At 40.9% G+C, this 13,334-nt stretch overlaps 2 protein-coding genes across 2 annotated transcripts; both read right to left on the reverse strand.

Annotated features, from left to right (window-relative positions):
- Nucleotides 1-4,490: 4,490 nt before the first annotated feature.
- LOC132061312 (uncharacterized) lies at nt 4,491-5,422 on the reverse strand. The gene is made up of 2 exons (XM_059454152.1): nt 5,102-5,422; nt 4,491-5,000 (listed from the first exon to the last, which is right to left on the reverse strand). Exons 1-2 carry the CDS (start codon nt 5,420-5,422, stop codon nt 4,491-4,493), a joined length of 831 nt encoding a protein of 276 aa, XP_059310135.1.
- Nucleotides 5,423-6,359: 937 nt separating this feature from the next.
- LOC132061313 (uncharacterized) lies at nt 6,360-7,897 on the reverse strand. Its single transcript, XM_059454154.1, has 4 exons — nt 7,685-7,897; nt 7,499-7,588; nt 7,047-7,292; nt 6,360-6,905 (listed from the first exon to the last, which is right to left on the reverse strand). Exons 1-4 carry the CDS (start codon nt 7,895-7,897, stop codon nt 6,360-6,362), a joined length of 1,095 nt encoding a protein of 364 aa, XP_059310137.1.
- Between the last annotated feature and the right edge of the window lie 5,437 nt (nt 7,898-13,334).

Consider the following 13,334-nt stretch of genomic DNA (forward strand, 5'->3'; position numbering starts at 1 on the left):
TTACACACACATGGACACCCTTTATTTGCAATGTCATTAAAAGAACCATACATGTCAATATAAACAACTCATTCTTGATGTACATCACAAAATTTTTTGAGGGACATCATTGACTTGTAAAACACTTTTATATATGCTAAAAATCACGAACCACCACCACTTAAGTCATCCTTACTTTACTTTAACTAAACAGCCTAAACATGCCAGGTTCAACATAAATAAAACCCCTCGGGAAAAGAACACATGGCAAAGAACAGCCGAGGAGGGTCCTAAACACATACTTAATACTACAATTTAAAAAAAAAAAAAAAAAAAAAAAAAAACAATCTTCAGACCAAAACAGGTCCTAAACGCAATTGTTTAATACTAATACAACGAAAACCAAAAACAAAATTCAAACCAAAACAAAACCTGACACCCCCAACTTAGAAACATTCATTGCCCCCAGTGTATCTATATAATCAAAACAAAATATAGGGCCTTCCTGAAGCACACTCGGCATTGTGATCTGTGCAACATCATGAGGTTGGACAGCCTCTGAAGTCGGGGCAATGGTGGTGCGCTCAGTAGTGGTTGCCGTATCAGGCTTGGCATCAACAGCACCGGTAGCAGTCCCTGGCCCAGTCTGTGAAGCAGAAGCAGTGTGAGCTGGCTAAATGGGCTGGGCTGAGCTAGAAGTCGCTCCAGTAGTGTCAAAACTCAACCGGGACTCACGTCTGATCTTCTTTAATGTTTGCCTCTCATTTTTCTCATTCTGAGGTCGTAAGGCATCAATTGGATCAATAGTCTTGAGAAGGTCATCAAGATTTGCATCTTCATTCTCGACTCTCTTGCTCTCCCCTTTGCCGAGGAGTGGGTATCCTCCTCCAACTCTTCCTCCTGCTCCTTATCGACCGCTTCCTCAATATCATCATCTCCAAGTAAACTCTCAACCGGCTGATTCAAGCTCTGCACCAGCTCTGTTTGCACTTTCAAAATCTGTTCCGTCACAGCAGCCACTTCCTGTGCCTTCAATTTTTGCACATCATCCTTTAGTGTCCGCAACTCACTCCGAACAGTACCTAACTCCACAGCGGGGTGGGTCTTACTCAGCTCTGTTATTCAGTTTTCAATACCATCAATCCGGGAGTGGATGACTAGATGGTCGTCAACAATCTTCTCTTTGATCAGCTTCAAAGCCGCATCAATAGCCTTTTTGGTATACAATTTTAGCTCTGTCATGATGCCTTAACTTGCCTGTCTGTTCTATCCGCTAGCAAGACCACTGCCTTAAAATTTCTCTGTTGAAAATCATCTTCCTCACAAGCTCTGGGGGAACTCCAGGTATAGGCTGAGCCGGTGCCGGAATAGCTCTAGTGGAAGAGGTGGGACCACCCGAAGTAGGCAGAACTGAAGCTGGCATGGACTGTGGAGCAGAGTCAGTAGGTGGAGCATCAGAATCAATGGGCTAACCCGCATTAGTAGCCTCAACATCTATAATAGCCAATAGCAGAACATCTGATCCCATTGGCCCCTCAGGTAAATCAGAAGAAGAGGCAGATGGTATCGTACCTTGGACCAACAATTCGTCTCGGCTCTATGTGATGTCATAGAAGCTCTTAGCTATCAAGCTGTGATCGATAAGGGGGAGGGGTTCTGGTTCCACTCGCAAGCATAGGAATGTGAGCAAACATGGATAAACCATGGAAGTGGCTGGCTATGGGGCTCGTTCCCGAATATCTGTCGCTATCACTCTTCCGAGGTTGACCTTATACTTTGACATAAGAGCAACCACAAGCACTGCTCAGTCCGGAGTCAAGTAATTATCTGCCTGTGTAGGGCGGATCTGGAGCTGAACAACATGCCACCAAAACTTTGCCTCAGGTGTGAGGGTGCGTTTCCAAATCCTCGTGTTGGCTGTCAACTTTGGCACTGTTGCCCATTCTGGATCTGCAGACCTTGCAATCACTGAGGCTACCCATTTCCTGATCGGGAGTGTCTCTTTTTGTGAAACTTTGTAGACAAACTCTTCTTCCTCTGCTGTTGTAGGCTCAACATACTCATTACCGAATAGTACTTTATTGATGGCCATCGGAGAGATATCAATCTTCTTCTTGCGCACTATTACCTCATTCATAGCCGGCACTTGAGTCGTTCTCTGCCCTTTTTTCTATGCCTTGAATACAGCAGCCCCATAAGAAGTGTAGAATTACCGAACAAGAATCGAGATGTAGGACCTCACAGGGTTTTTCAAAATCTCCAACTTATGGAAACGGAGAGTGTCCATGATTCTTGGGTACCCATCGAGGCCTTCGAAACTGATGTTCCGTTCCTTGAAAATACTTCTCTTCGGGTCTTGCCCGCTGCCCTTCACTAACTCACACCCTTTGTTGTACAAATCTTCAGAACCCTCCACAGAAAATCGGAGGTCCTGCTCATACATAGCCTTCATCCGGAGGTCAGTCTCCCTTCTTTCTTGTTCGCGCTCCTCCGCAGTAGGCTATCTAATGGATGGTTGTGGCCAGTGTGGTGGTGTGACAGCCTCTCTGGGTCTACTGTGGCTCGATAAACTAGAAGAACCCTCCTCCTCAGACGGGGAGGAACTCTCGGCAGCCTGCTAGGTGCAGCGGATTTCTTTGTAGCCCTTGTTTCTTTAGGCCGATCTTCATCGCGCAACCGTAAGATTACTTTGTTGGCACCTCGACCCTTTTCTCTACCGGCAACTTTGGGTGCAACCCTTTTTCCTTGCCTTGGGTTACCCATACCTATTTAAGGGTAAAATTAGCTATAATACACAATAAGCTCATGTTTGTTGTTTTTAATTTATCATGAAAGAAATTACAACATGGTATATACAAAACTCATTTTCTGATGCTCAGGACTCAAATTAGAACAGGGACCGTAACACGTTCGACGGACCGTCGAACTGCGTTACGGGCCGTAACTCCAACCGTAACTCATATTCTCATTTATAACACAGGGACCATAACACATTCGACGGACCGTCAAACGTGTTACGATCCGTAACACCTTACCGTACCCTCTTCCAATTTCCTAGAGAGTTAAGGGGAAATTAGCCGGTGTTACGGTATGGTGTTACAGTCCGTCAAATGTGTTACGGTCCGTAACACCTCACCGTAACGTGACCCAAATTTCTAGAAACTTTTTATGGAAATCATAGGTGTTATGGTGTAGTGTTACGGTCCGTAACACACGTTACGGCCCGGAACGCTGAGCGTCTCGCAAAATTTCAACAGACTTCAACACTTAGCCAAAAACTTTCGTTTAAGCACGTGGCCAAGATTTTTAACCTTACGATCCTTGGGTTATGGTGTAAAACACCATTTGACACCCTCACATACCTCGGGTTACTCAGACTTCACCCGATTTTCTCAAATTTTTCTTTGAAACATTTCATCGAACAGTTGGCGGGCAAACTAATTTACTAGTTTCAAAAGTGAAACTTTCAATCGAGGATGCCCTCCGACTCAGTGGGAAACAATGCCCTTATGCCCACGAGTCCAAATTACTCAGCAATCATACTAAACCCAACCCCCACCTTTGTCAATCCACGCTTAACATTCAATGGAACTTCAAAATCTTAAAGTCACAAATCATGGTTACATGAAATTTTATTTTATTTTATTATGAAAGAGCCTACGAAACATTCGTAATGATGGAAGAGTAGGGAGTTAGAACATCAACATACCTGATTGTAGAAAGATTCAACTATAATGGAAGAACTTGAGAACTAAAACTTGGCCCTTGCAATGAAACTTAGAGAAAAACAAATTTGAAACAGTTGAAAACCGCAAGATGCTATGTGAGAGGGTAAGGAGGAGAGGAGAAATTGAGAGAATGGGAGTTATAAGGGTGATGGGGAGTGGGATAGTGGGTGTTGGAGTTGAAATGGGAAATGTAACGGTCGGTTAAGGTATTTAAACCTTTGCCGACCGTTACGTTTTCAAATACGGACAATAACACGTGATACGGGGTGTATCACGTGTTACGGTAGATCCAAATGACCCCATTTTCATGTTCATTAATGACCTGGCAATATGCAGACAACGGATCGTAACTCGGGTTACGGTCCATAATACCTGGCGTAATAGGTGCTAATTTTCTAGTGGTTGCTCAGGTTTTACTTGATGTTACGTTCATTCGTTACGGTCCGTAACGCAATTCGACGGTCCATGTTACGGACCGTAACACTTGTCTCTCATCCTTCAGTGATTTCTGCATTTCTACCCTCTTGTTACGTTGCATGTTACAAGTCGTAACGCGTGTTACGGCAGCGTAACGTGGAGCGTCCTTTCGGTGCAAACTCCAGCAATTACTTTCTTTTTGCTTCCTCTTTCATTAGAATCCTAACACATCAGCAAACATCAAAAACACAAAAGAAAACAAAGGAAATACGATATTTAAAATAACATAAAGCAGTAAATGTGGGTTGCCTCCCACACAGCGCTTGATTTAACGTCGCGGCTCGACGTGATACCTCAATTGTTAGCTCAGGAACCGTGTTTCAAACGATACCTATCAACCACTTTGCCATCATCAATGCACCAATGATAGTGCTTCACTCTTTGCGCATTTACTTTAAAAGTCCGAGTGCCATCCTCGGTTTTCACTTCAATGACGCTTCCATTTGGGGAAACACTGACAATTTCAAATGGCCCGGACCATCGAGACTTGAGCTTGCCCGGAAAGAACTTTAGGCGCGAATTGTACAACAGGACCAAATCCTTTGGCTGAAAATCCCTTTTGAGGATCTTCGAGTCATGATAGTATTTCATTTTTTCCTTGTATAATGTTGCACTTTTATAGACATTGTACCTAAATTCATCCATCGCGTTGATTTGAAACAACCTCAGCTTGGTTGCTTCATGCCAATCCATGTTCAACTTTTTCAATGCCCAAAGGGCCTTATGCTCAAGCTCAATAGGCAAATGACATGCCTTCCCAAATACCAGCTTATACGGTGAAGTCCCAATAAGCGTTTTGAAAGCTGTACGATATGCCTATAGAGCATCATCCAACTTTTTGGACTAGTCAGTGCGATTCATATTGACTGTCTTTGCCAAGATGCTCTTTATCTCTCTATTGGAGACTTCAACCTGACCACTCGTCTGAGGATGATATGGAGTGGCAACCCTGTGATGCACGCCATATTTTTCAAGAAGATCAGCGAATGGTTTGTTGCAGAAATGAGAACCACCATCAATAATAATGGCTTTAGGAGTGCCAAATCTGGCAAAGATGTTCTTTTTAGGAAAGCAATGACTCTCCTCCCATCATTGTTGGGCAAGGCCACCGCTTCCACCCACTTGGAGACATAATCCACAGCAACAAGAATATATTTCAGGCCATATGAGCTCACAAATGGCCCCATAAAGTCAATGCCCCACACATCAAAGAGTTCCACCTCAAGCACAAAATTCATCAGTGTTTCATGCTTCCGACCTATGGTGCCTTAGCGCAGGCATTTATCACAAGAACGTGCTATCATATTCGCATCACGATAGATGGCGAGCCAATAATAGCCACACTCTAGCACCTTGGTTGTAGTTCTATTCCCACTGTGATGTCCACCAACCGAGGAGTCATGACAAGCTTTCAAAATCTCCATCACCTCAGATTTAGCCACACACCTCCTAATAATATTGTCTGCACAGGTTCGGAATAGATAAGGCTCATCCCAATAATATTGTCGGCAATCTCTCAAGAATTTCTTCTTTTGATATGACTTTAACTCTTCAGGTACAATGCCAGTTACTAAATAATTGGCAATATTGGCATACCATGGTGCCACATCACTAGAAACCGATAAAATAATCTCTCATCCGGAAAAGTGTCAACAATATCAAGCATATCGGTTGGTCTTCCCGCTTCTTTAAGTCTAGAAAGATGATCAGCCACTTGATTCTCCGACCCTTTTCAGTCTTTGACATCAAAGTCAAATTCTTGTAGTAACAAAACCCATCTAATCAATCGTGGCTTAGCATCCTTTTTAGCCATCAAATACCGCAAGGCAGCATAGTCGGTGTGAACCACTAACTTGGCACCCAACAAATAGGTCCGAAACTTTTTGAAAGCATAAACAATAGCAAGTAGCTCTTGCTCTGTCATTGTATAATTCATTTGAGCTCCATTTAGTATTTTGCTTGCATAATAAATTAGGTGTAAGATTTTGTTTATCCTCTGACCAAGCACAGCGCCAATAGCAAGACCACTAGCATCACACATCAATTCGAAAGGTAGAGACCAATCCGGAGACACAACAATAGGGGCTGAAGTCAATTTCAACTTCAACTCTTCAAATGCCTTGATGCACTTTTCATCAAAATTGAATTTCGACTCCTTTTCCAAAAGCTTGTACATTAGATTCGCAATCTTTGAGAAGACTTTGATGAATCTTCTATAAAATCCGGCCTGCCCGAAACTCGAACCCCTTTAGCGAGATGGGAGGGGAGTTTTGAAATCACATCGATCTTGGCTTGGTCGACTTCAATCCCTTTCTCGAAAATCTTATGGCCAAGGACAATTTCTTCCTTTACCATAAAATGACACTTTTCCCAGTTAAGAACTAGGTTTGTCTCCTTACACCTTTGTAGCACCCAATCAAGATGGTCTAAACATTCATTGAATGAATCTCCCACAACAGAGAAATCATCCATAAAGACTTCAAGAAAGTTTTCAACCATATTAGAGAATATGGACATCATACATCGCTGGAAGGTAGCTAGGGCATTGCAAAGACCAAATGGTATTCGGCTGAAAGCGAATGTCCTATAGGGACAAGTGAAAGTAGTCTTTTCTTGGTCTTCCAATGCAATGTCGATTTGATTGTATCCCAAGAAACAATAATAAGACCTTCCGGCTAGCCGATCAAGCATTTGATCAATAAAAGGCATAGGGAAATGGTCCTTTCAAGATGCAGTATTGAGCTTTCTATAGTCCATGCAAAATCCCCAACCGGTGACAGTTCTTGTAGGTATCAACTCATTTTTCGAATTAGGGACAACAGTGATGCCCCCCTTCTTTGGCACACATTAGACTAGACTCACCCATGGACTATTGGCAATCGGGTAAACCACCCCAGCATCTAGCCACTTAATAATCTCTTTGTTTACCACCTCTTTCATCGGTGGATTCAATCTTCTCTGATGCTCAACACTTGGTGAACTTTTCTCTTCCAATTGAATCCGGTGCTCACAAATTTCATAGGGAATCCCCCGGATGTCTGCAATAGTCCAACCCAAGGCCCTCAAATGTTTCCTCAAGACTGCGAGGAGTCTTTGAGTCTGGCCCTTCTTCAGAAATGATGACACAAAAACTGAGAGAGTACTATTTGCTCTAAGAAACTCATATCTAAGATGGGATGGAAGTTGCTTAAGTTCTAACTTTGGTGGCTCAATAATTGAAGTTTTTGCCGGAGGAGTTGTTCGCTTTTCTCTAAATCAAGAGACAATTTCTTGGGCTCATAAGAGTAAGAACCCAAATTGGTGAGTAAGTTTACCGTCCCAATATATCTCTCCATCTCTTTTGCATTGAAATTTATCAAGATGGCTGATAATGCTTCACCCAAGCATTCTTCTTCCATCTTGAACTACACCGCTTCATCCACCATATCAAAAAAATTAATAACCGAAATACTTTGATAAAGACTGGGAAATTTCATAACCTTGCTGGCGTGAAAAGTCACCTCCTCATCATTAACCCGGAATTTGATCTCATTCTTTTCTGAATCCATAAGAGCCCTCACTGTACCAAGGAAAGGTCTCCCTAGAATAATAGGAATTTCTTGATCAACATCACAGTCAAGAATCACGAAATCTATCGGAAGAAGGAATTCCCCAGTTCGAACGAGAACATCATCAACCACCCCAACTGGCCGTTTTATCGATCTATCAGCCATTTGTAACCTCATGGTAGTGGGCCTTGGCATCCCCAAACTTGATCTCTGGAATACTCAAGGGGTATAAGATTTATGCTAGCCCCGTTATCATACAACGCCTTGGCAAAATCCTACTGCCCTATAGTGCAAGGAATGGTGAATACTCCAGGATCTTCCTTTTTCTACACCGTGGTCTTGGAAATAATAGCACTGACACGATGAATGATACCCACAGTGTCGTATTTCAATGGCTTCTTCTTCTTTGGTAAGAGATCCTTCAAATATTTAGCAAACCCAGGCATCATTTGGACAGCGTCCATGAAAGGAATGTTCATCGTCAATTGCTTAAGTTGATCATAAAATCGCAAGCACTTGTCATCCTCTGTTTTTCTCACTAACCTTTGAGAAAAAGGCGGTGAAGATTTGAACAATTGAGTCAAAGGGCGAAGAGCGCCAGAAAGTTTTGCCTTCCCCTTTTTATTTTTTTCTCCTAGTGCCTTAGGATTCTCAAGATTCTGCTCCTCTTCAGTTATAATAGGGACTTCCTCCTCTATTTCTTCCTCCACAATAACATCAGAAAAATTAGGTTGTGCCTCTTCTTCAACAATCGGCTCAAGATCAATCACCTTTTTGTCAGCACCTTGAAGTATTTTGCCACTTCGGGTGCTAATAGCAGCTGCATGCTCCACAGAGTTTACCCCACTACCTTTCGAATTTGGAACTGTATCACTTGGTAGGTGTCCAAGATAAGGAGTATGCACTTCTCTCGAAAGGCCTCTGAATTGGGATTCAAGCTTCTGAATGGCAACTGAATGAGATAGTTGAACCTGAGATATTCCCTTTATTGTACTTTCAGCTCTGTCCTGGTTTATTAGCATTTTTTGCATCACGTCTTTCTTGACTCGGCGAATCATTAGCGGTATTGCTAGCTGAATTTTCTCTCCACTGCTGAGAATTTGATGATTGCCCCTTTGGTGGAATATTAGGGTCAAAGCTCTTGTTTCCATAATTGTTGTTATTGTAATTCCCTTGATTGGGATTTTCCTGATCATTTCTGTTGTAATTGTTCCCTTGAAATTGGTGTTGAGGCTTCTACCATGGATGATATCCTGGACCTTGATAATTTTGCCTCTGATAACCCCCTTAGGAGTTGTTGACATAATTAGCATCTTCATAATGTTGTTGCCCCTCTTGGTACATCCCCTCAGGGACTTGATACATCTCTGGTGGAGGAGGTGGTAACTCCTCAATAGCATTTACCCCCTATGCATCCTTCTTTGATAATAGATCCACCGTAGTTTGCAATTGAGCAAAGGTATGATCCCTCTCATGGTTCTCCTTTGCAACAGCGGCTAGTGATCGGCTACCATAAGAGAAGCTCTCGTTTTCATTTGAATGCCAAGCTTGATTGTGGGTGGTGAGCTTATAGAGCAAATGGGCGATGTTGACAAATGACTTGTCCATGAAGCATCCACTAGCGGCAGTATTGACAGCAATCTGATTCATTGTATCTAACCCCTTGTAGAACTTCTCGGTGAGAATAGCATCCAGAAACCCATGAGTTGGAGATTGAGCTAAATAGTACTTGAACATTTCCCATGCAGAATATAATTGTTCTCCCGGGAGCTGTTTGAACTCAAAGATCTTATCTTGAAGTTCAGCCTTTTTGCTCGGTGGAAACCACTTTTTTAAAAATGTATTGGCTAGCTCGCTCCAGGTGTGAATAGAATTGCTGGCAGCTTTCATACCATTTCCTTGCTTGTCCAGCCAAGGAATATTTGAAGACCCGTAACTGAAGTGCATCAGCAGAAACAGCACCTTGGGATTGTTGAGCATATACGTGCAGGAAGTTCTTCAAATGTCGGAGTGGACAATCCTCCGAAGAATTTCGGAAATAACCTTCAAGTTTCAAAAGCTGATAGATAGAGCTATCGATTTTGAAAGTAGCATTTCCGATCCTAAGAGGGACCACAGCAGAAGCATAATCAGCTTCATTCATGAATTTCGCAAATATATTCTCATCCTCCTCCTCTTCCGGTGCAGGTGGGTTCACCTGGAGCCCACCTTGGTTTCCTTGATTTCGATTGTGTCTTCCTGCCATTTTCACCTGGTTCACCAAAAATAGCAAACAAGGTGTGATGGAATAGAAAAAGTTTTAAAGAAAAGTACACAACAATCGCAATTTCAAAATCGTATTCCCCGAAGACGACGCCAAAATTTGATACGCTCAAATTACACGTATTAGTGGCATAAAGCGGATGTTGTCAAATATAGTAACCCAAACCAGGTTGGGGTCAAATCCCACAAGAAATATGGATAGAAAAGGGTACTAATTATATGCAATACTGGTCTTTGAAGACTTTAATCCTATTCTGAATAGTTTGAAATATTTGTTTTGTAATATAAACTAATACTTTGACTTGAATTGTAATTAATGCTAGAGAGAGACTAAGGTTGTGTTCCCCATTTTGATTAGATATTATGCTTTAGGTTTCAATGTGATATACTTCTAATGGTTGTTATACGGATTTGCACTTGATCTTTTAAAAACTTCCTAATGTTTCCCAACAGTTAGGCCGTATTTCCTCTTTATGATTTTCTCAAATACAAAAGACTTGATATCGAAGAACGATCAATAATGCCAATTAGACTTGTTCTTATTCCTAAGTTAGTCTATTAAACGAGTTTATTAAACGAGGGTTAACGCCCCGAGTCATTGTTATTCAATCTTACCAATGCTAACTCACTTTCCCAAGAAAAGTTAGAATAATAGCTTAGGCTAATGCTTGAAATCATTACCCAATACTAAAACACAAAGATTGAATAAACACTAACAACCATTATGCATATATCAATAGTAGAAACCTATTCACATAATACCAATCATAGGGTTCACAACCTTAGAATTAAAATTAGCTACTCATACTTTTGTTCAACAAGGAAAGCTCAAAAGATGACATAATGTACTTACAATAGGAATCAATGTGAACTAAGGATGATGTTGAGGCTTTAAATGCTCCAACAACTTCACCAAATATTCAATGCTAAGAGTTAATGTTCTACAGAGAATGAATAATGGCTGAAAAACCTAAACTTAACTATTTATAGGACCAGAAAATGTGCCAAAGCTCTGGACAAAAACACCCTTCGCGGCATCGTTATGGACCATAAGACGTGTTACGGTCCATCCTTTGTCATCTTACTATTAGGTAACCGTTACGGCTTCTTTCGACGGACCGTAACATAGGTTACGGTCTGTATCTTCCAGCGGATCTCGGCTTCAGTCTTCAGTGGACAATGCATTACGCCCCGTAACTTACATTACGGACCGTCCTTCTGGTCGTAACATTGACAATACTTAGGCATATTACTGGAATTTCCCTTCAGATTACGGTCCACGTTACGGTCCGTAACATAAGTTATAGACCGTCCTTCTGAGCCGTCACGTTGATAATCCGTCAGCATGTTTTTGGAATTTTCTCTCACGTAACGGATCATGTCACGGTCCATAACCCGAGTTACGGACCGTCCTTTAGCTCCAAGTTGTCCGTTTTTCAGCAATTTTTGTTCCTTAGTCAACCAACCCTACAAAACATCAAAATAACATAAGAAACGATATGAAAACACTTAAAAACAAGTAAAACTTCTGGTAAAAAGACATCAAATGTGCCAAAATTCATGGCACATCAAACCCTAACCCTCACACTCAAAAAAAAAAAAAGGAGAGAACGGCTAAGCTTGAATACTGAGTGTAAAACTCAAGGTTTAAGCTCTGGTTATTAAAAAAAATAGATTTAAGCTCTGGTTATTAAAAAAAAAATAGATTTAAACTCTTTTTTAGGTTTAAATCTTTAGTTCCAAAACTTACTTTTTCTTTTTGTGTGTTGGTGTGGTTGAGTTTGGGATTGGGAAGCAAAAGGTTTCAAATTCGTTCTTGATTCACGGCTGTGCCAAAAAAAGGTAACACTTTAATCTTGCTGCTTATCTTTGGTTATTTTCCAGTTAGTTTTATGATAATGCCTTTTCTATCAAGTGTTCTTAGCTTAATTAGGGATAGAGTAATTTAGCATATGGTTAGACTTGTTATGAGTTTGAACTGGGTCTCCCAAAACTTTATATTTGAGTTAAATCATATGCCTAATCTTGTTATAATCATTTAGCTGATTCAGAGGAGCCAATGGACTGTATATGTATGTTTGAACAAAATTCCTGATGGTGCTTTACTAGTAAGGATACTATAGACTTGGATGTTTATGAATGATGCTTGGATCTCTGCTTAACTGTTTATCTTTTAGTATGGTGGTATAAGTTGTTTGACACAAATGACTTGAACAATCCTACAATAACATTGCTTGATCCTATTTGAATATGCAAGACTATCAATAAATGATGATAATTACCTTAAGTTGATTGTAGCTTGCCATCCTGAATTCTTGAACTTGTTTTCTGAGTCAAATATGTTTGCTTATGTTATAACTGGTTGCATAGGTCCTCATCAGGATAAGTAAAGAGTCATAGTTGGTCTAAATAAGGTCTAGTGGGTCAACATGCCCATACAAGTCTTTAAATGTGATCAAGGCATTAGAAGGCATATAAATGAGGTTTGACTACTTCTAGATATGTGCAAGCCTAACTGAGTATTGTAAAATATGATCCAAGCATCTGAGAGAGTCTGAATAGGTTGGACTTGTGCATAAGTGTGCTTAATTCTGCTTAGGTTCTTTGATAATGGCATAAGTGTGGTTGTGGCATAATCTAACTAGCATGCACTAAGAATGAAATAAGCAAAGTGTCCCAATGGGACCCTGTGAGTTAAGAATGGAAAAGCAAAGTGGTTCTTATCTCAGATAATCAAGCCTAAATTAATAGGGTGTCTTGACTTCTAAGTGTCCGTGTTCAAAAGAGAAATACACAGCTACCATAGACAAATGAATGAACTAAAAGAGGGTGGTCTGGGCTCTAAGGTTGTCAAGATACCATGTTTGACCTTACCATATCCTGTTGTGCATGGATCATTTTAGAATGGGAAGGGTGGGGGGGGGGGAGGAGTCCTAGCAAGCCTTTAAGCAAGATAGCATGTTGTATATGTTGTTTCATCCCAGCCTGACCATAGGACCTTAGTTTCTTGGTTGTCATTATGTCTATTCAAAATAAGACTTGCATGACATCCCCTGAAAGATGATTTGAATACTTATTAATACATGGAAACCTCTATGTGATTGCATGTTTTCCTTTTAATTGTGCTGGATAATCTTATTGGATATGCCCAAAAAGGGTTTGGTAAATGTAAGTGCATTTGGATAAAGTTCAAAACCTGTTTTTTTTTTTTGAAACATTTGTAAAGATTCAGGTAGACTTAACTATGTTTGGCTTAGTTTAAATCTGGCTAAGTATGACTGGAGTCTTCTTTTGGCTGAATATATCTAAATGTGTGCTTGAAATGACCTAGATATGATTG

This window comes from Lycium ferocissimum, chromosome 6 (assembly GCF_029784015.1).
Source record: "Lycium ferocissimum isolate CSIRO_LF1 chromosome 6, AGI_CSIRO_Lferr_CH_V1, whole genome shotgun sequence".
Lineage (NCBI taxonomy): Eukaryota > Viridiplantae > Streptophyta > Magnoliopsida > Solanales > Solanaceae > Lycium > Lycium ferocissimum.

Bases quoted from the DNA above. Each gene is read 5' to 3' on its own strand.
- LOC132061312 (XM_059454152.1), bottom strand. From the start codon at position 5,422: ATGAATTTTGTGCTTGAGGTGGAACTCTTTGATGTGTGGGGCATTGAC. The intron at 5,001-5,101 runs GTCAGGTTGAAG...GATGCTCTATAG, and splicing joins ATATCATCCTCAGACGAGTG to GCATATCGTACAGCTTTCAA.
- LOC132061313 (XM_059454154.1), bottom strand. From the start codon at position 7,897: ATGGCTGATAGATCGATAAAACGGCCAGTTGGGGTGGTTGATGATGTT. The intron at 7,293-7,498 runs GTAAACTTACTC...TCATTTCTGAAG, and splicing joins TGGAGAGATATATTGGGACG to AAGGGCCAGACTCAAAGACT. The intron at 6,906-7,046 runs GTGAGTCTAGTC...GCATCTTGAAAG, and splicing joins CGATTGCCAATAGTCCATGG to GACCATTTCCCTATGCCTTT.